The sequence below is a fragment of the Mesoplodon bidens genome (genome assembly GCF_964165515.1).
Source record: "Mesoplodon bidens genome assembly, contig: HAP1_SCAFFOLD_277, whole genome shotgun sequence".
Lineage (NCBI taxonomy): Eukaryota > Metazoa > Chordata > Mammalia > Artiodactyla > Ziphiidae > Mesoplodon > Mesoplodon bidens.
In genome coordinates this window covers 158,509-178,953 of record NW_027671840.1, presented here as the reverse complement: position 1 = coordinate 178,953, position 20,445 = coordinate 158,509, and the positions used below count along the sequence as shown (strand labels likewise).

General features: G+C 47.6%; 2 protein-coding genes and 1 pseudogene across 3 annotated transcripts in view; 2 read left to right on the top strand and 1 right to left on the bottom strand.

Annotated features, from left to right (window-relative positions):
* The window catches only part of LOC308610958 (uncharacterized protein), a gene marked incomplete at its 5' end in the record, with an annotated part of 84,613 nt that overhangs the window by 11,978 nt on the left and 52,190 nt on the right, over positions 1-20,445 (bottom strand). The window lies entirely within an intron of this gene.
* On the top strand, positions 42-14,489 carry LOC308610938 (protein FAM170A-like; the record flags this gene model as incomplete). The annotated part of the gene is made up of 3 exons (XM_081259914.1): positions 42-111; positions 3,384-4,124; positions 14,473-14,489. 3 exons carry the CDS (start codon positions 42-44, stop codon positions 14,487-14,489), a joined length of 828 nt encoding a protein of 275 aa, XP_081116040.1.
* On the top strand, positions 14,346-20,039 carry LOC308610937 (protein FAM170A-like; annotated as a pseudogene). Its single transcript has 2 exons — positions 14,346-15,983; positions 19,926-20,039. The product of its transcript is annotated as a protein FAM170A-like (transcript).

Below are 20,445 nucleotides of genomic sequence, written 5' to 3'. Positions count from 1 at the left end.
TCTCTTGAGGCATCTTCTAAGGGAGACTTCTAGTTGGTACCATGAAACGGCGACAAAAGAGGAAACATCTGGAAAATGAAGAGTCCCAGGAAACTGCCGAGAACGGAGGAGGTATGTGGGGGGCAACATGCTGGGGCACATGGGTTTCTGCCAAACTAAACCTTCTCTAGGATGGGGGGGACTGAGAACGTGTCACCTGTGAAGCAGGGAGCGAGAGACCTTGTCTCACTGACGCTGCCGTATCCATCCGGAGGGTCCCTGTGGTGTGAGACGGCACAGAACGGCCAGATGCCCCCTGGGAGATGGGAGGTCAGCTCCGCTGGTCTGAGGACTCTCCCCTGGGGCAGCCGGGCCTGGAGCTCTGTCGGACTCATAGCAGGCTGCATCCTGCTTGCACAGACCTAGAGGTGCAGCTTTTCTCAGTCCCCGATTTCTCTCTTATTCTCTTGGATCTTTCCCTGGGGTCATGAGGTGGGGGATGTGAAGGATGCAAGGATGCTGAGAGAGACCCATGAGTTGCTTGGCCTCTTTTACCAAAGTGGAAAGAGAAGCCCCATGAGTTGAAGGCCCTGTTGAAAAATATCTTGACAAGTGGAATGCACTTTGAAAGAAGATTGTTTGTCTAGGGATGGTGTCATATTGAAAGCAAGGAGGTTTTATTCCTTCAACAGGAAGAATTTCCCAAAGGAGATCAAGGGAAGGGAAGGGTTTTCCAGAGACTGAGACCGCGTGAGCAGGGGTGAGAAATGGCCTCAGGGTCCTGCGGGGAGCTCTGAGAGCCACGGGCCACGGGGTGCCTGCGTGCATTAAATGTAGGCGAGTAGCTTGCCCTGGGAGAGGGGTGGTCACCCCAGAGCTCCAGCTAGAGGCCTCTGCCCCAGATTAGAGCCCAGTAGCTCCTACCAGGCCCAGGGCCCTGGAGACTGTAGGATGGGCCCTGGGAATGGAGCTCTAGACAGCAGGCAGATTTCCAGGCAGTGGCTGGGACAGGCTGGGGAAGGCAATGAGTGCCCCTGACCATTCAGAATATTATGCTCTGTGTTCCTGTGTGTGAGTGTGTGTGTGTGTGGGGGGGGGGGTAGTGCAGAGAAGAGCGAGATGAATGGGGTTAGAGTGCTTACCAGATATAAAGTCTGCGTGGTAAAGTTCTTGTCACCCTGCCTGGACCTGGCTGACACTCGGTGTACGTAAGAGTGTATACAGAATTCTTGTTAGGGGTGTTTCATGAGACAGTAACTCATACACCCATGTACACTCTGATACAGCAAAAATATCACACACCCCACATATAACTTCCTTAGTAAACCACACACAGCACATGGAGGTATATACATGCATCCCTTCTCTACTACGTTCTCATACAACCCACCTGTATCACAATCGTCTCCTCTAACACCAAACGCTGGAGATGAGATATGTATATAGACACACACACTATATATATAGGACACACACACACACACACACACTATATATATATGTATCTCCTCAACTCTTGCACAAACACAGCTAACTTCAGCCATCTCTAAATACCTCTATAAGAACCAGTCACGTGTCATACACACCACACTTATAACACATTCTTGAGTAATGCCAGACCCGCTTTGTACAAACCACAGTAAACCACAGTCTCAGTAACCCAGGTCAGGATTGCCAGAGAAAATATGGGCTATCCAGTTCAATTTGAATTCCAGATAAACAACAAGTAATTTTTCAGTAGCAGTATGTCCCACATATTGTATGGGCCATACTTACACTAAAACTAAGTCAGGCCAAACACTGCATGGGAATACTTACACTAAAAAATTATTCTGGGTTTATCTGAAACTGAAATTTAACTGGGTGCCTTGTATTCTTGTTCGCTAAGTCTGGCAACCCTTATATACTTACCACCAGCTGATGTATTATATATTTATTGTAGTTTTGTTTAGTGTGTGTCTTCCCCTACTAGAATGTGCAGCGTTACCAAAGACTACAACAATGGAAGAGTGCCGGATACACAGGAGTAGCTGCTTACTGAATCTTGGTGACTGAATGAATGAACACGCACCATAAATACAAGCCACACCATGTAATGAGGAAAAGTTACATGTCCCAGAATTCCTGACTTGTGAACAGAAACCATGCACACAAAGGCCACAGACACAGATAGACACATCTGCACTGTGCTCCCCATGCCAACCCCACACTTACCACAGACTTAACTGATACACATCACTCACTCTTCCCACACACTCACAGTCACCACCGAGGCCTACATTACCAACTAGACAGTGAGAGAATAAGTATGGATTGGAATTAAATCCTGGAGTATCCACTGGGAACCACACTCTCAACTGTGTGTATTCACTGCACCTGACACGTGTCACACACTCAGTAAATATTTGTGGACAGAGGACTGATGAACCCACCCTGAGCCTTTCATTCTTCCCTCAGGAATCTCGAAGTCACAAGAGGATCCCCCTCGGCTTGGATCCACTGTGGTGGCCCAAGGCTGCAGCCCAGGGCCAGGGGAGGTCTCCTCTGCCTCTAAATACTTCTTCTGTACTTCTACTCGGCGCAAGCTCAGCTACGCTGGTAAGGGCGCAGGGCTCCTCAGGTGAGGGGGTGCTTGGCTGTGAGGCAGGAGGCACACAGATCCCAGGGAGGCTGAGAGGAAACCCAGGGTCATCAGAGGTGATGAGGGCTCTGTGGAGGAGCCTGGGCAGGATGGCTGAGCTGTTCCGAGGGCGTGGATGCCAGCTGAGTCTGGGTGTGTGTGTGTGAATACTGCTACTACCATGGTGGGGAAGTCAAGGAGCAGGGGCCGGAAAGGTCTGGGCTTGAGGTGGAGGGAAGAGGGACCAGATTAAGCATCTTCAGAGGAAAATGTAGGCTTTGTCTTTGCCTTTGCTTCCAGAGAAGGACAGAGTTCTGCATCATACACCTCCAGCCTGAGAGCAGGACCATCCAGCTCAGGTCCACACAGCTCACACATACACGCGCCCTCCAGGCACAGCCCTTCTCAGTGCACATCAACCCCAAGCACGTGCTCCACAGTACTCTCCTCCTGCACCACAGCCCCATTCCACAAGGAACGCACCACCGATATTCCCAAACTCACACTCCTCGTCGTACACGCATCCAGCCGCATCCCTCACATACCACAGCCCTCACCACCATACTCCACACCCCTGTATACAGACACCGCTCCAGTATCCCCCCCACGCACATGAAAAGCCCACAGATGACACCAGATACACCACTCCGTCCTACGGCCAACAGACACCAAGCTCACGACATAGCTATGTCGTGCCAATGTCCCTCTCTCGTCTACCACACCTGCTCCCTCAGCTTCCGGCATGGCCCATGCATGTTATTATGATTTTAATTTCCTTTTTCAGGAATCCGGAGATTTCATCGAGACACTGCCCAGCCTAGAGCACCCCTAGCCCAGGATCAGGGAGAAGGAGAGACCGCTCCCCCATCACACTGTGTCTCCTCCTCACCCTCTTCACCCTCTAAGAACTATCTGCACCCAGACAAAGAGGAAAGGGGCATGAAAATATACTACATGCAGGTACAAGTGAACAAGGGTGTCGCTGTCTCCTGGAAGACAAAGAAACCCTTGGAGTTGCCTGAAAAGCAGCTGAGGATAGAAGAAGTGACCCTTCCTGAGGATGTGTGCGCAGTAGCCACTGAGCCCTCTTCTGATGTGTCCACCGAAAGCCTCCTGTCTGACAGTGAGCCCACTGGGGAGGAGAAAGAGTATGAGGAAAGGGCAGAGCCAGGCAGCCCATCAGGGCCACCTGCCGTCGAGGAGAGACCCAGCGCCAAGACAGCGGACTGGATGGTGACCATGGAGACCGGCTTCAGGTGCATGGCCTGCTGCCGGGTCTTCCCCGCCTTGGAGATCCTCCAGCAGCACGTGAAGTTCGGCATCCTGGAGGGCTTCAGCTGCCGTGTCTCTCATCTCACCATGGTCCAGCTGATGGGCAATGTGGAACCCAAGAGCACCCCTGAGGAGGAGGACGAGGAGGAGGAGGAGGAGAACGAGGAGGAGGAGGACGACGAGGAGGAGGAGGAGGAGGAGGAAGAGAAGCAAGAAGAAAAGGAGAATGAGGGAGCGCAGCCCACGGGGGAAGGCCCCAGCCCAAAGAGACCCCGCAGGCAGGGTCTTTTCTCTCCTTTGAGTTCCAAACAGCAACTGAGATTCATGGGACCGAAGATCCTGGAAGACGGTGTGGCCGTCCCTCGGAAGAGGTAAGGCTTGAGGCTGGCAGTCTTCTGAGCCTATGTCACGAGGGCCCAGAGGAGTCTAAGGGAAGGGGCCGCACACATGTGCTGGTTGACCTAATGGCTCTGCAGTTGCATCAAATGGGACACACCCAGCACTACCAAAGGCATTGAGCTCTGTTGACGTAAACAAGAAGGTGGAGCCTTTTCCTAGGAGTTTTCTCAGGGTCTGCACGACGGACCTCAACTCTTAGAGGACGTACTGCCAGCAGCGCCTTCTCGGCAGAGAGAGCCAGGAGTGGTCTCCAGAGAGGACAGGGGCCCTGGCAGGACCAGACCGTTGAGGTCTGAGAGCCTTGGGCCTGAGCCGAGATCTCACCCGGACCACTGGACCTAGCCTTCTGTGACAAAGGGGAATATGAAAGAGAGTCACGTGGAAATGAGGTCCCCCGAGATATGGAAATGTTCCAGAACCTTCGTTGCGTGGTAGTTGATCTGGAGCCAAGCTCACTGTGGTGTGTGTGGCTCTGAGCATTAAGGCAACGCTGGAGGGTAACCCTGACCAGCAGAGCTTGGAGTGCTGCTTGTCTCTTCCTGTTCTACCTCATTTGTTTTATCCCTTCCAGGGAGAAGAAAGGACCCTCGGGAGAGTAGCAGACAGAAGGCCGTGGTCTGAAGGAGGATGAAGGGACCGGCACTCAGTCTAACATCATATGACGATAGAAGCGTCCTATGCAATAAAGGGCATTTTCCAAACCTTTCCTGGAGCTTTTATTTAATTACATTTTTCTATCTATGCATCTATCTGTCATCTACATCTGTATCTTTCAAGGTTTGTGAACAAGCTTTCACATAAGCACTAGAGACGTCCACCAGCATTTTCCAGAAGAGGCCTGCAAATTGCTGGGGACTCCTCACAAATAGGGAATGGCCACAACCCCTGCCACACAGACTATGCGCGTGGCCCTCCTGACGTACTCCCACTCTCTCTCTGAATTTCCCAACGTCTGAGATGAGGGTGCTGGCTGGAGGCAATGATCACGTGCAGGCTGAATCTTCTCCAGATTCTGATTCTCTTCCTGGGCCTATCGTCCTCAAGCACAGTCTCCATGTCCCTGGCCACACTGATCTCTCTCCTTCAGTCCTTCCCTCCCTCGCTCTCCTGCCTCCCAGTGCAGAGAATACTGTTTTGCATTTGAGACGACATTTAGTTTTTGTTCACAGAATTCTCACCTGTTCTACTGTGGCCTCTGTTGTGAACATTCCAAAGCTGAGAATTTTCTTTTTTTCTCCCTCATTTCTGCTGAGTCTTTACCTTCCTAATGCAGTGAACTCAGAGTGCCTAGCTGACTGGATGGGGACAAAAATCCAGGGAGCAAAGAGAAATAATAAAAGAATATATCAGTTAATTTTTCATAGTGTTATCCAACTACATATTTTTAAAATTTTGGAATACTATTAGGAATCTTCTCTTTATAAAAAACTGAATTATTGGGCTTCCCTGGTGGAGCAGTGGTTAAGAATATGCCTGCGAATGCAGGGGACATGGGTTCGAGCCCTGGTCTGGGAAGATCCCACGTGCCACGGAGTAACTCAGCCCGCGCGCCACAACTACTGAGCCTGCGCTCTAGAGCCCGTGTGCCACATCTACCGAGCCCACGTGCCACAACTACGGAAGCCTGCGTGCCTAGAGCCCATGCTCCGCAACAAGAGAAGCCACTGCAATGAGAAGCCCGTGCACCACAGCCAAGAGTAGCCCCCGCTCACTGCAACTAGAGAACGCCCGCTAGCAGCAACAAAGACCCAATGCAGCCCAAAATAACTTAATTAATTTTAAAACATTGAATTAGTTTCAAGGGTACAATGTATAAAAGTACAATAAAAGCCCCCCTTCAGAACCCCCCAACCCCACTCTCAAGATGGAATAGATATGCTGTGATACAATTTATAGTCGTAGCACTACTACTCCTCCCACCACATCCGAAATCCTCTGAGCCAGGTGCAGCAGCGACCTTTCACAATGCTAGCACCCGCCACACGACAGATGATAATCCCTTTGGACGTTTCAAGGAGCGGCACCAAGGCAACAGTACCTGGGAAATGCCACTGACAGCTCAGAATATCCATGGCATTTCTAGAGCCTCGGCACTGCTCTCGCTCTGGGAATGAAGGTCCAAAAAGCACATCGGAGAATGTTCATAGTTGTAAACAAGCTCCACCTTTGAAACACAATCTACATAGAACCACATATACAAGCCTGCACGATGGAGGAAGCCAAGGTCTCCTCCATGATTTCCCTTCTGACCACCTTATTGTCTCCTCAACCATAAAAGGTGAACTTGAAACTCAGGACCTTGCCTTGTCACCAGAAACATCCAAGCTTGGATCAGTCTTTCTAAGACCAGATCCTTGCTCTCTGAACTATTAGAGACTTGTCACATACACAGAGGTAGAACAGGATTATTTCTATCTACCTGGGGACCTGGAGTCTTTCACATTGCTCCTGTTAAAACACTCACAACAGCAAAACTTTACCTACAAAGGGTTCAAGCTATGACACTCCCAATTTCCACAAACCTCCTCAGCTCTTGTGAGTCACATGCAGCCAATTCCAGGAATTGGAAACATGGTTGTGAGGATGAAACTGACTTTGGGGCTCCCCTTGGATATGGTCTTCCAGACTTACCAAAAGGCCATTAAGAGGAAGGTTTACCCCACCTCAGGGAAACCCGAGGCAGTACTTGCAGTCATAGGGCTGGCCATGGCTTCTGAGCTACATCCAAAAAGAATTTCATACTGTACCTGGATCTGCTGAAGCCATTTCTGACTGTCCGAGAGCCAGCATGTACCGCTTCTCAACTGCCTCCATTGTGGATCATCAGTAGGGCTGTCAGATTTAGTAAATATAAGTACAGGATACCCAGTTAAACCTGAACTTCACATGAATAATAAGTCATTATTTTTAGTATAAGTAGATCCTATGAACTCTTTGGGGCATACTAATCTTAAAAATGTACTTGTTGTTTCTCTGACATTCAGATTTAACTAAACAGCCTATATTTTATCTGTCAACCCTACCCTTCAGAAATGATGGAGGCTCATAGAGATCCAGGAGACGCCTCAGCGCCTCCTCAGCTTTTATTTCTACGTCCTGGACAGCGAGCACGAACCTTCCAGTCCCAGTCATTGGCTAGAATGGAGGATATTCTCTGTTTTAGAGCTTTTTCTACTTGTCATTGTTATTATCTTCCTTATTTTAAAGAGATGTTTATTTTTTCCCAAACTTCATAGCTCATCCAAAAGTATTTCAAAGTTCATTAGACAAGGGAAAAACAACATGGGTCTGAAAAGTGAAGGAAACCGCCTGGTGTTTAGTAAAGAAGTAGTAGGGAGACTGAAAAAGCCAAACTTAATAAGCAAATCTCTCCAAGGGTATTTTCAGAGCTTGATACCCTCCCACACCCTGAAAATATTATTACATCAAAAACGTAGAACTGCTAACCAAATGTAAGGCTCCCATATGATTCTATCAAACTGAGGATGCTTCTTTACGAAGCAGTGAGCACACTTGCTGCCCCAGGGACCTTGGCAGTTGCAACGTAGGGCTCTTCCCTCTGGGATGGAAACAGCAAGTTTTCCTGTGGTCTACACGCTGGCCCCAAAAATACTACACTCCCAATACTTGTCAACTTTAAGTATTTTTCTACATATCTCCATTTTTCTGTTACTATTTGGACTACATCCTAGACTTGACACTACATAAATTGCATTCAAGAAGCTATTTTTAAAAGTTGGTAGGAAACCTTAAATCTATAGCTTGCAGTCCCTGGCTTACTTTCATCCAGGTGCATAAGTGTTTTCAAAAGTAGTCAGGTTAGTTACCCCATATCACAGCCCCACGCTTGTGTCACAGATATAAAAATGGAACATGATATTTAAGGTTTTAGTTGCCAAATCATCAAGCCTCCCAGACAGAGGCAATAGGGCAAAATGATTACACAGGCATGGATTTTGATTTGCTCCAGTGTCTTGGGCAAGTCACTTGGCCTCTGTATTTATTTGTACTTATCTGCACTTATCTGTCACTTGGGGGTCATAATTGTACCTGGTCCATGGGTACGTTGTACAAATGATCTGTAAAGTAGTTACAAGAAACCGACACAGAGTAAGCACTCCACAGACATTGGCTATTAGCTATTGGAAATATTTCTCCATGAAACAGATGACTTTATCAGTGGATGACTCGGTGGGAGACAGTGAATCACAGAATCACAGCATGTTGAAAGTGACCTAGTTCACACTCTTATGTGAAAAAAAGAAAAGTGTGCCTGGGTAGAAAATGTCTGAAAGCTTACCTAACAAATAGTTTATCATGTTAACTTGGAGAATTAGAATAAAACAGGAAAGCAGGAAAGAAAAACTTGAGTGTAATTCAATTTCTCTATCATTTGTGTTTCTACACTGAGACTCTGAATACACTGGAAGCGCAATGTTTTTTAATGTGGCGGGATAAAGGTTTTCACGTTTTCCTGATCCATCCGTATTATTATCTCAGAATTGCTGGCAGTTCTTGCCATCTTTGGATCTACACCCATCTGAGTCAGGGGGCCATTCTGGACGGAGGAGATAATAGAGCAGAAGTGAAGTGAGAGGAAAGGAGGGACAAGATTTTCTCTTTTCTCTTCCAAGAGGAAAGGTCTTTGGAATGGGAACAACTCACAACCAAACTTTGGGGAAAGGATGTGATGGAAAATGAGACAAACATCCTACCCCTGTGATGAGAAGGATTCCCTGGGCTGGATGGAGGGAGGTCACAGGTGGCTGGACAAGGAAACCAACTAGGGAGAAACACACACAAGTGCAGAGCAAACACCCTGAGGCCACTCAGCCTGACTCCATGCAAACATGTGTCCAGCAGCCAGCCCTTCACCTGTGGCTCCCCAGCAAGACAGGTACCTCGGGGGTGCCAACTCATTCTGAGTCCATTATGCCTGGCCATTCATAAACCGCTGTCTAACGTGTGAGGAATAAACTCTCAATGTTTATGAGGAAATTGGGGAAGGAGATTGAAAGGTTACTTAAACGGAAAAAAAAGAAGTTCAGGAAGGCAGGATGGTAGAGAGACAAGAAAAAGACCTTAAAAGATAGAAAGGATTTGCCAAAGAAGAGAAAGAAAAAGAAATGATTCCGAATGGCTTAACCTGCAGCTAGGAAGTTAAGGAAGATTATTGATGGGTGAAGACTATGGAATAAAGTGAATAAAAGTTTTCAGAAGTTGCTGAGAATATGGTAAGAAGCATGATTATCCAATTATGAATTGGCTGCAATGGCATTCTAGGGGGACACTAGGAAGGGGAAGCAAATGTTCCTGAGATGACAGTGGCAGGTGGAAAGTTGTTTCAGGGGAAGAGCAGTCTTGCAGAGGGTGTATCAGAGGAGGGCAAGTGTGAGCAAGCAAGGAAATACTAAGTGTATACGGTTCCTTCACTGAGTGCACCCAGCCCCGTGGTCAGCCTTGAGAACAAGCAGGACTTCAGGTACTGGAGCTACATTTCAGTCATCAAGACTTGAGAAGACACCCTTAACTCAGGTCTTCTCTTCAAACTCCATCTTTCCTTCTTGACCTTCATTTGGCCTCTTCCCTTACCCTCAAGCTGTGGACTGAGGCCACAGAGCAAGATGGGTCACTAGTGTCCTCCATCCCCTGGCGACTGTGGTTCACATCAGTGGAGTACCAAAGGCAATAGCCAAGTAACAGACACAAGAGTGTATGAAGAAGAAGAGATTCTGATAAGGCTTTCTGTGACAGTGTGGGCCAAGTCGGCTCTATATGGCTGGTATCACCTGAATTATGAGCAGCCTTAGGGGAGAAGTTCTCAGAAGGCAGAGCCTGGCTCTCTAGAGGCTCTGCGTGCTCACAGCCCACTCCAAGACCTCAGTTACACCTTCGGCCCCCAATATCTCTCCCTCTGCCTGCTCAGAGTTTTTGAAGGCTTCTTTCCTCCACATTTCTCTTGAGCGGTGGAGGAGGAAGATGAGCTTCAGGCCAGCTCAGACTCCCCTGGGATCCCAGCAGGATGCCTATCATTAACCTCCCACCTTCTAGGAAGCTCCTAAGATCTTCACATTTGGGGCAGTTTTCATTTCAGCTGTGCTTCAAATTGCTGGCTGGAGACGGCCTGTTGGAAGGTGGCTGAAAGCAAGTAGCAATCCTTCGGGCAGCCTGGCCCTTCTCGACTGTCAGACATCTTCAGGGATATTCTAGGAAATGTTGTTTGTTCTAGAGAAGGGAGGGAAACAATCCAATTGTCCAATAATGCTTGAATGGAAAATAAATGATGCTATATGCATGTGATGAAATAATATCAAGCAGTCAAAAATCAAAGACCTAGATCTATATGGATTCACGTGGATAAATCTTGAAAACATAATATTGATTGAAAGAAAATAAGATCAAGAACGTTAGATTGTGATAACAGGTATGTAAGTATTTAAATATTTAAATCAATTCAACATATTGCTTCTATATATATATAGATGCAAGAAAATAAACTTTATCCAAAGAACACATTATTTACATTTCCTATGCTCATTTATCTAGGAGACCCAAAAGAACCCACAGATAAACTAGCAGGAACTAATAAGACGGTTCAACAAGGCACACACATACAAGATCAATAAATTTTAAAAGTCAATCAGGCTCCTCTACACTGGCGATAACAAATTAGAAAGTGTAAAAGAAAATAAGAAAAAAAGAAGATCTAAAAATTGTCACAAGAGCCATATAAATTATTTAGAGCTAAGCATACGTAGAAGGCAATATAACTAACAAACTGAGTACGAACAGTTAAACTCCACCCAACCCAAGGTTAGGAAAAGACTGTTGTTACTTTATGAGAACAGACCCTCTTCTTAAGTGGCAGATCAGTAAGTGAGAGTGAATCAAAGAAACACAGCATTTGAAAAGTCAGCTAGTCCAAGCCTCTTGATGGCACATACAGAAGCTGAAGCCCAGATAGGTTGAGTTACTTGGTAAAGGGCCCAACGTCCTGACTCAAGGACTAGCATTTTTCACTCATTCGTAAGACACAATCAAATGCAGTACCTTGGAAAGAGATGGGAAAAAAATGAAGAAATCAATTATATAGTTCCTCATCTTTAAGTACAGAAATAGCTGTGACAAAATTACACGTATTGAGGGAAAATTGAAGTGCAGAGTTTAAAATGTCAATAATCCACAGGGAAACTGGAGACCACTGAAAATATTCATATTAAATCTCTCTAGAAAAGACATGAAAAGATCTCCACTCAAAATGTGAATTTTATAATAGACATGGTATGATACAATTTATAATAGATATGGTATGAACCTTTCCCTTTCACGGGAAAGGTTCAGCTGGGAAAAAGGAAATGTTCTTGAAAATGGGGCCTGTGCTATTGCAGACACTGTGCTCCACCTAGGTCCACGGAATGCTCTGATGTCATCACTGAGGTCACAGAATTCCACTGTGCGCCTGGCAACCTTGCAAACATAACAGCCCTGGTGAGCACTAGGCAGTACTGCTGGTTCACTAAGTGGTACAAGTTTTTCAGCCATTTAGGAGACTTGACTATTTTTATTTGTATTGAATCATTTCAACGGATTGCCCAAGAGCCAACAAGGGCCAACCTGTAGGGAAGAGGAGGAGTTGGACATCTCTTGAGGCATCTTCTAAGGGAGACTTCTAGTTGGTACCATGAAACGGCGACAAAAGAGGAAACATCTGGAAAATGAAGAGTCCCAGGAAACTGCCGAGAACGGAGGAGGTATGTGGGGGGCAACATGCTGGGGCACATGGGTTTCTGCCAAACTAAACCTTCTCTAGGATGGGGGGGACTGAGAACGTGTCACCTGTGAAGCAGGGAGCGAGAGACCTTGTCTCACTGACGCTGCCGTATCCATCCGGAGGGTCCCTGTGGTGTGAGACGGCACAGAACGGCCAGATGCCCCCTGGGAGATGGGAGGTCAGCTCCGCTGGTCTGAGGACTCTCCCCTGGGGCAGCCGGGCCTGGAGCTCTGTCGGACTCATAGCAGGCTGCATCCTGCTTGCACAGACCTAGAGGTGCAGCTTTTCTCAGTCCCCGATTTCTCTCTTATTCTCTTGGATCTTTCCCTGGGGTCATGAGGTGGGGGATGTGAAGGATGCAAGGATGCTGAGAGAGACCCATGAGTTGCTTGGCCTCTTTTACCAAAGTGGAAAGAGAAGCCCCATGAGTTGAAGGCCCTGTTGAAAAATATCTTGACAAGTGGAATGCACTTTGAAAGAAGATTGTTTGTCTAGGGATGGTGTCATATTGAAAGCAAGGAGGTTTTATTCCTTCAACAGGAAGAATTTCCCAAAGGAGATCAAGGGAAGGGAAGGGTTTTCCAGAGACTGAGACCGCGTGAGCAGGGGTGAGAAATGGCCTCAGGGTCCTGCGGGGAGCTCTGAGAGCCACGGGCCACGGGGTGCCTGCGTGCATTAAATGTAGGCGAGTAGCTTGCCCTGGGAGAGGGGTGGTCACCCCAGAGCTCCAGCTAGAGGCCTCTGCCCCAGATTAGAGCCCAGTAGCTCCTACCAGGCCCAGGGCCCTGGAGACTGTAGGATGGGTCCTGGGAATGGAGCTCTAGACAGCAGGCAGATTTCCAGGCAGTGGCTGGGACAGGCTGGGGAAGGCAATGACTGCCCCTGACCATTCAGAATATTTTGCTCTGTGTTCCTGTGTGTTCGTGTGTGTGTGTGTGTGGGGGGGGGGGTAGTGCAGAGAAGAGCGAGATGAATGGGGTTAGAGTGCTTACCAGATATAAAGTCTGCGTGGTAAAGTTCTTGTCACCCTGCCTGGACCTGGCTGACACTCGGTGTACGTAAGAGTGTATACAGAATTCTTGTTAGGGGTGTTTCATGAGACAGTAACTCATACACCCATGTACACTCTGATACAGCAAAAATATCACACACCCCACATATAACTTCCTTAGTAAACCACACACAGCACATGGAGGTATATACATGCATCCCTTCTCTACTACGTTCTCATACAACCCACCTGTATCACAATCGTCTCCTCCAACACCAAACGCTGGAGATGAGATATGTATATAGACACACACACTATATATATAGGACACACACACACACACACTATATATATATGTATCTCCTCAACTCTTGCACAAACACAGCTAACTTCAGCCATCTCTAAATACCTCTATAAGAACCAGTCACGTGTCATACACACCACACTTATAACACATTCTTGAGTAATGCCAGACCCGCTTTGTACAAACCACAGTAAACCACAGTCTCAGTAACCCAGGTCAGGATTGCCAGAGAAAATATGGGCTATCCAGTTCAATTTGAATTCCAGATAAACAACAAGTAATTTTTCAGTATCAGTATGTCCCACATATTGTATGGGCCATACTTACACTAAAACTAAGTCAGGCCAAACACTGCATGGGAATACTTACACTAAAAAAGTATTCTGGGTTTATCTGAAACTGAAATTTAACTGGGTGCCTTGTATTCTTGTTCGCTAAGTCTGGCAACCCTTATATACTTACCACCAGCTGATGTATTATATATTTATTGTAGTTTTGTTTAGTGTGTGTCTTCCCCTACTAGAATGTGCAGCGTTACCAAAGACTACAACAATGGAAGAGTGCCGGATACACAGGAGTAGCTGCTTACTGAATCTTGGTGACTGAATGAATGAACACGCACCATAAATACAAGCCACACCATGTAATGAGGAAAAGTTACATGTCCCAGAATTCCTGACTTGTGAACAGAAACCATGCACACAAAGGCCACAGACACAGATAGACACATCTGCACTGTGCTCCCCATGCCAACCCCACACTTACCACAGACTTAACTGATACACATCACTCACTCTTCCCACACACTCACAGTCACCACCGAGGCCTACATTACCAACTAGACAGTGAGAGAATAAGTATGGATTGGAATTAAATCCTGGAGTATCCACTGGGAACCACACTCTCAACTGTGTGTATTCACTGCACCTGACACGTGTCACACACTCAGTAAATATTTGTGGACAGAGGACTGATGAACCCACCCTGAGCCTTTCATTCCTCCCTCAGGAATCTCGAAGTCACAAGAGGATCCCCCTCGGCTTGGATCCACTGTGGTGGCCCAAGGCTGCAGCCCAGGGCCAGGGGAGGTCTCCTCTGCCCCTAAACACTTCTCCTGTGCTTCTTCTCCGCGCAAGCTCATGTACGCCGGTAAGGGCGCGGGGCTCCTCAGGTGAGGGGGTGCTTGGCTGTGAGGCAGGAGGCACACAGATCCCAGGGAGGCTGAGAGGAAACCCAAGGTCATCAGAGGTGATGAGGGCTCTGTGGAGGAGCCTGGGCGGGATGGCTGAGCTGTTACGAGGGCGTGTATCCCAGCTGAGTCAGGGGTGGGGGGCGGGTGTGAATCCTGGTACTACCATGGTGGGGAAGTCAAGGAGCAGTGGCCGGAAAGGTCTGGACTTGAGGTGGAGGGAAGAGGGACCAGATTAAGCATCTTCAGAGAAAAATGTAGGGTTTCTCTTTGCCTTTGCTTCCAGAGAAGGACAGAGTTCTGCATCATACACCTCCAGCCTGAGAGCAGCGCCATCCAGCTCAGGTCCACACAGCTCACACACACATGCGCCCTCCAGGCACAGCCCTTCTCCGTGCACACATGAACCCCAAGCACGTGCTCCACAGTACTCTCCTCCTGCACCACAGCCCCATTCCACAAGGAATGCACCACCGATATTCCCAAACTCACACTCCTCGTCATACACGCATCCATACGCTTCCCTCACATACCACAGTCCTCACCACTGTACTCCACACCCGTGTATACAGACACCGCTCCAGTATCCCCCAACACGCAGATGAAAAGCCCACAGATGACACCAGATACACCACTGCCTCCTACGGCCAACAGACACCAAGCTCACGACATAGCTACGTCATGCAAATGTCCCTCTCTCGTCTACCACACCTGCTCCCTCAGCTTCCGGCATGGCCCATGCATGTTATTATGTTTTAAAATTCCTTTTTCAGGAATCCGGAGATCACATCGAGACACTGCCCAGCCTACCGCACCCCTAGCCCAGGTTCAGGAAAAAGGGGAGACCGCTCCCCCATCACACTGTGTCTCCTCCTCACCCTCTTCACCCTGTAAGAACGATCTGCACCCAGACAAAGAGGAAAGGGGCATGAAAATATACTACATGCAGGTACAAGTGAACAAGGGTGTCGCTGTCTCCTGGAAGACAAAGAAACCCTTGGAGTTGCCTGAAAAGCAGCTGAGGATAGAAGAAGTGACCCTTCCTGAGGATGCGTGCACAGTAGCCACTGAGCCCTCTTCTGATGTGTCCACCGAAAACCTCCTGTCTGACAGTGAGCCCACTGGGGAGGACAAAGAGTATGAGGAAAGGGCAGCGCCAGGCAGCCCATCAGGGTCACCTGCCGTCGAGGAGAGACCCAGGGCCAAGACACCGGAGTGGATGGTGACCATGGAGACCGGCTTCAGGTGCATGGCCTGCTGCCGGGTCTTCCCCACCTTGGAGATCCTCCAGCAGCACGTGAAGTTTGGCGTCCTGGAGGGCTTCAGCTGCCGTGTGTTTCATCTCACCATGGCCCAGCTGATGGGCAATGTGGAATCCGAGATCACCCCGAGGAGGAGGACGAAGAGGACGAGGAGGACGAGGAGGACGAGGAGGACGAGGAGGACGAGGAAGAGAAGGTAGAAGGCCCCAGCCCGAAGAGACCCCGCAGGCAGACTCTTTTCTCTCTTTTGAGTTCCACACAGCAACTGAGATTCATGGGACAGAAGATCCTGGAGACGGTGTGGCCTTGGAAGAGGTAAGGCTTGAGGCTGGCAGTCTTCTGAGCCTATGTCACGAGGGCCCAGAGGAGTCCAAGGGAAGGGGCCGCACACATGTGCTGGTTGACCTAATGGCTCTGCAGTTGCATCAAATGGGACACACCCAGCACTAACAAAGGCATTGAGCTCTGTTGACGTAAACAAGAAGGTGGAGCCTTTTCCTAGGAGTTTTCTCAGGGTCTGCACGACGGACCTCAACTCTTAGAGGACGTACTGCCAGCAGCGCCTTCTCGGCAGAGAGAGCCAGGAGTGGTCTCCAGAGAGGACAGGGGCCCTGGCAGGACCAGACCGTTGAGGTCTGAGAGCCTTGGGCCTGAGCCGAGATCTCACCCGGACCACTGGACCTAGCCTTCTGTGACAAAGGGGAATATGAAAGAGAGTCACGTGGAAATGAGGTCCCCCGAGATATGGAAATGTTCCAGAACCTTCGTTGCGTGGTAGTTGATCTGGAGCCAAGCTCACTGTGGTGTGTGTGGCTCTGAGCATTAAGGCAACGCTGGAGGGTAACCCTGACCAGCAGAGCTTGGAGTGCTTCTTGTCTCTTCCTGTTCTACCTCAGTTGTTTTATCCCTTCCAGGGAGAAGAAAGCACCCTCGGGAGAGTTGGTAGTAAACCAGGGTATATCCTCCCTCAAGGGGACCCGGCCTGCCCTTCATTCAAGATGCTCTGGAAATGGGAACTGACTCATGTTATCCAATTGGCTGAGGGAGCACAACTCCCATGTTGATTCCGGTCAGACATGTTCATCAGACCTAGAGCTTTTCTCCTGATTCAAATCAAGTAGGGTATTAGTAGAGTTCCCATTTATTTCAGCCCTAGAGATAGCACATGAGCAAATAAAAAATCTTTGTGTATCAAAGCATTCTAATGAGCCCTTTCATTTTGCTGTTCATTGTGAAAAACACGCTCACTTTATCTCTGCCAATGAAGTGTTTCCACTTGACCAATGATGCCCCACGATCCCATTAGCCTCACTGAATTTAGGGAGCCCATTATGATGACATCATTTCCCTCTCATTCTTGGCCTGCAGAGAAGAGCAGCTACAGAGCATTCCAAGACTGCTAACGCTCCCCTCACCAATACGTTTCTTAAACCTCTGGCAAAGGAAGTGTCCTCTGAGCCCTCCCAGGGCACATAGGGGGTTTGGGTGAGCAGATCTTATATGATAAATCCACTCCAGTGGTCTGGCATTCCTATGCCTTTGTAAACCTTCTACAGTGGTGGTTCTCAGCTGGGGACACTTTTGGTCCCCCCTCCCAGGAAATATGTGGCAGTGTCTTGAGACTTTTATTTTATTTTTTTTTTGTGGTACGCGGGCCTCTCACTGTTGTGGCCTCTCCCGTTGTGGAGCACAAGCTCCAGACGCACAGGCTCAGTGGCCGTGGCTCACGGGCCTAGCCGCTCCACGGCATGTGGGATCTTCCCGGGCCCTGGCACGAACCCATGTCCCCTGCATCGGCAGGCGGACTCTCAACCACTGCGCCACCAGGGAAGCCCCTTGAGACTTTTTTCTTTAAGGAGCTGTGTTATGAATGAGCCCCACGTGGCTGGTGCACACGGATGTATCAAGGCACTTTTTTTTTTTTTTTTTTTTGGTACGCGGGCCTCTCACTGTTGTGGCCTCTCCCGTTGCGGAGCACAGGCTCCGGACGCGCAGGCTCAGCGGCCATGGCTCACGGGCCCAGCTGCCCCGCGGCATGTGGGGTCTTCCCGGACCGGGGCACAAACCCGTGTCCCCTGCATCGGCAGGCGGACTCTCAATCACTGCGCCACCAGGGAAGCCCTCAAGGCACTTTTTATTGTTACAACTAGGGTGGCAGGGAAGAGTATGTGCCACTGGCCCATCTTACATTGCACAGGACAGCTCCCAACAACAAAGAGCTATCCAGTTCAAAATGTCAGTCATGCCAACGTCAAGAAATTTTGCTACAACATACTTAGAAAGTCCTGGCATTTTGACTTTAGCCTACGCTAACTTTGGGTACAGGTTTCAGTCATTTGAGCAAACTGCTGAAGGCATTCCCAGGTAGCCAAGCTAACACGCTGAGTCTGGAATGGGTGTTGAATGCACTCGTATCAACAAATCCAGCCTAACCCAATATTACATTACTCCCACCTGCTTCAATACCTACAAACTCCACACACATTATTTCTCAGGTTTCTATTGATATAAGTTATAAAATTCCGTATTTTAGCAGATAGTGTCTCCTCATGGTCATCCTTTATACCCGGTGGGTACCCACCCCTTCCCTGCTCCCGTCCCCATTTCAAGGACTCTAGTCTGATTACTAGGTCTGGAAAAACGAGAGGTAGTGGAGGCAAGTCTTGAGGATCCACAGACCCCTGCAAGGAAACTACCTCAGAGTAGAGGCAGACTTCCTTCTAATAGCACAGCAGGCTCAACTAAGAGGTCACAGGTCAGAGGTCACAGGCCTCAGCTTTGTTGGAATCTGCCCATATATTTCCACCTCAAATTTCCAGGATTCTACTCCTTCCCACTGATGCCCTATGACATAAGAGAATCTACAAGGTTGTGAATCAATGTGTTGTCATTCAGCCACTGACTGAATTTGACTTTGGATCCCCTTAAAAAAATAAATAAATAAAAAGGAAGGAAAGAAAGATAGAAATGCTGATTATAACAAGTCCCCCAAAGTGTTGTTATGTAGCCAAGCTCAAAGCTAAGACAGAAAATCCCCAACGGTAAAAACAGATTTCGAGCTCAAGCTATCAACTGGGACTTGAAACTGAAGGCCCTACAAAGGTCAATGGAACTGGATACAAAGCTAAAGATTTAGTCTTTAGCATAGATGGGAGTCAAGGTTAGAGGAAGCCACGCACTGGGAGTGAGTTGTGAACTACTCAACACTAAGAATGGAAGAGCAGCTCTTTCATTGAATGTGAAGAAAGAAACAGGTAGTCCCTAGTTGCTACCACTGTCTTTGAACCAAACTAAAGAACAAGGTCAACCAGAAGGGCAGATATGAGAATCAAAAAGGAAACCTCTCTGGAATCCTCACTGAACCAAGTCTAAGTTCTGCTCTACTTGTGGTCTTTCACTTACAGAGACAAACCTTTTGGGCTTACCACAGGGATCAACAGACTTTTTCTCTGAAGGGCCAGAAAGTAAATATTTTAGGTTTTGTGGGCCATCAGTGCTCGTCACAACCACTGAACACTGTCAGCACAATGGGAAACACTCAAAGATGGTAAATAAATGGATGGGCCAATAAAGAGCTTTTAGGTTCCAATAAAGCTTTAAAGGCAACGAGCCAGGTTGGGCTCACAGGAGGTAGTTTTCCAGCCCTTGACTTAACTCACTAAACTACAAATTACCTTGAGAGTTGGTGGTTTGATATCTACCAAACCAAACCAAACAAGAAAGCCCTAGGATTTCTGACATCTAATGCAATGCAATTTGAGGTAGCATGGACTTTACATACACATGTGAAGGTGTGGTCTAGGAAACCAATCTTGGAAACCTGCCTCTCACATTAAATACATCTTTTGCTGAGTAAAGCCCTTTAACCAAGTAAGTGTTAAACATCAGTGAAATGACCAAGAAGTAGGAAATGGTATGCAAACCTCCTCCTTAACAACTTGTTCCCATCATTCTAGGTTTCTTCCCTATGCACATTTTTCCTTAGGGAATCGTTGATAAATTTTACCTCTAAAACTTACCTATTTCCACTCTCTATCTTCAGGATTTGCCCAATCACTGTTACTTTGTAAACAATTTAAAAAGTTTTTTGGGGGGTAAATTCCTCTTTTCCCACAGCTAATGGTTCTCTGTGTCATAGTGTCTGGAACGACCCAGCTACTTCTCCAGTCAGACCAAGCACTTGAAAGGACAAGCCGGTACCCCGAGCTATCCATCCATTCACCCAGTAAGGAAGCCTGATGAGGAGAACTAGGATGTGTACATTTCTACTGTTGGAATTAAAACAGAATATTCTGGGCTGCATGGATTTATCCTAAACTTCAAATGCATTAATTATAAATAGACCGTTACACTGACTAATATTCTGTCTCTTTGAATAACCATATACATTTTTTCTTTTTTATAACTGATTTCTAGAGGTCTATTCCTTAATTTTGGCCATATATATGTATACCTCATGATGATAGGATTTCTTACTGTGAGGGATTAATATGTTCTTAGTAATTTTTAATATTATATTTTACATTATTTTACTACCTATGTTACTATAAAAATAACAGTATTTTACTGGAAAATTGATGCTCAATGAAAAATTTAAAATATGGAAGTTAAATGTGGAAAAAATCCCTGAAAATCTTGCCACTGTTTACATAAGGGTG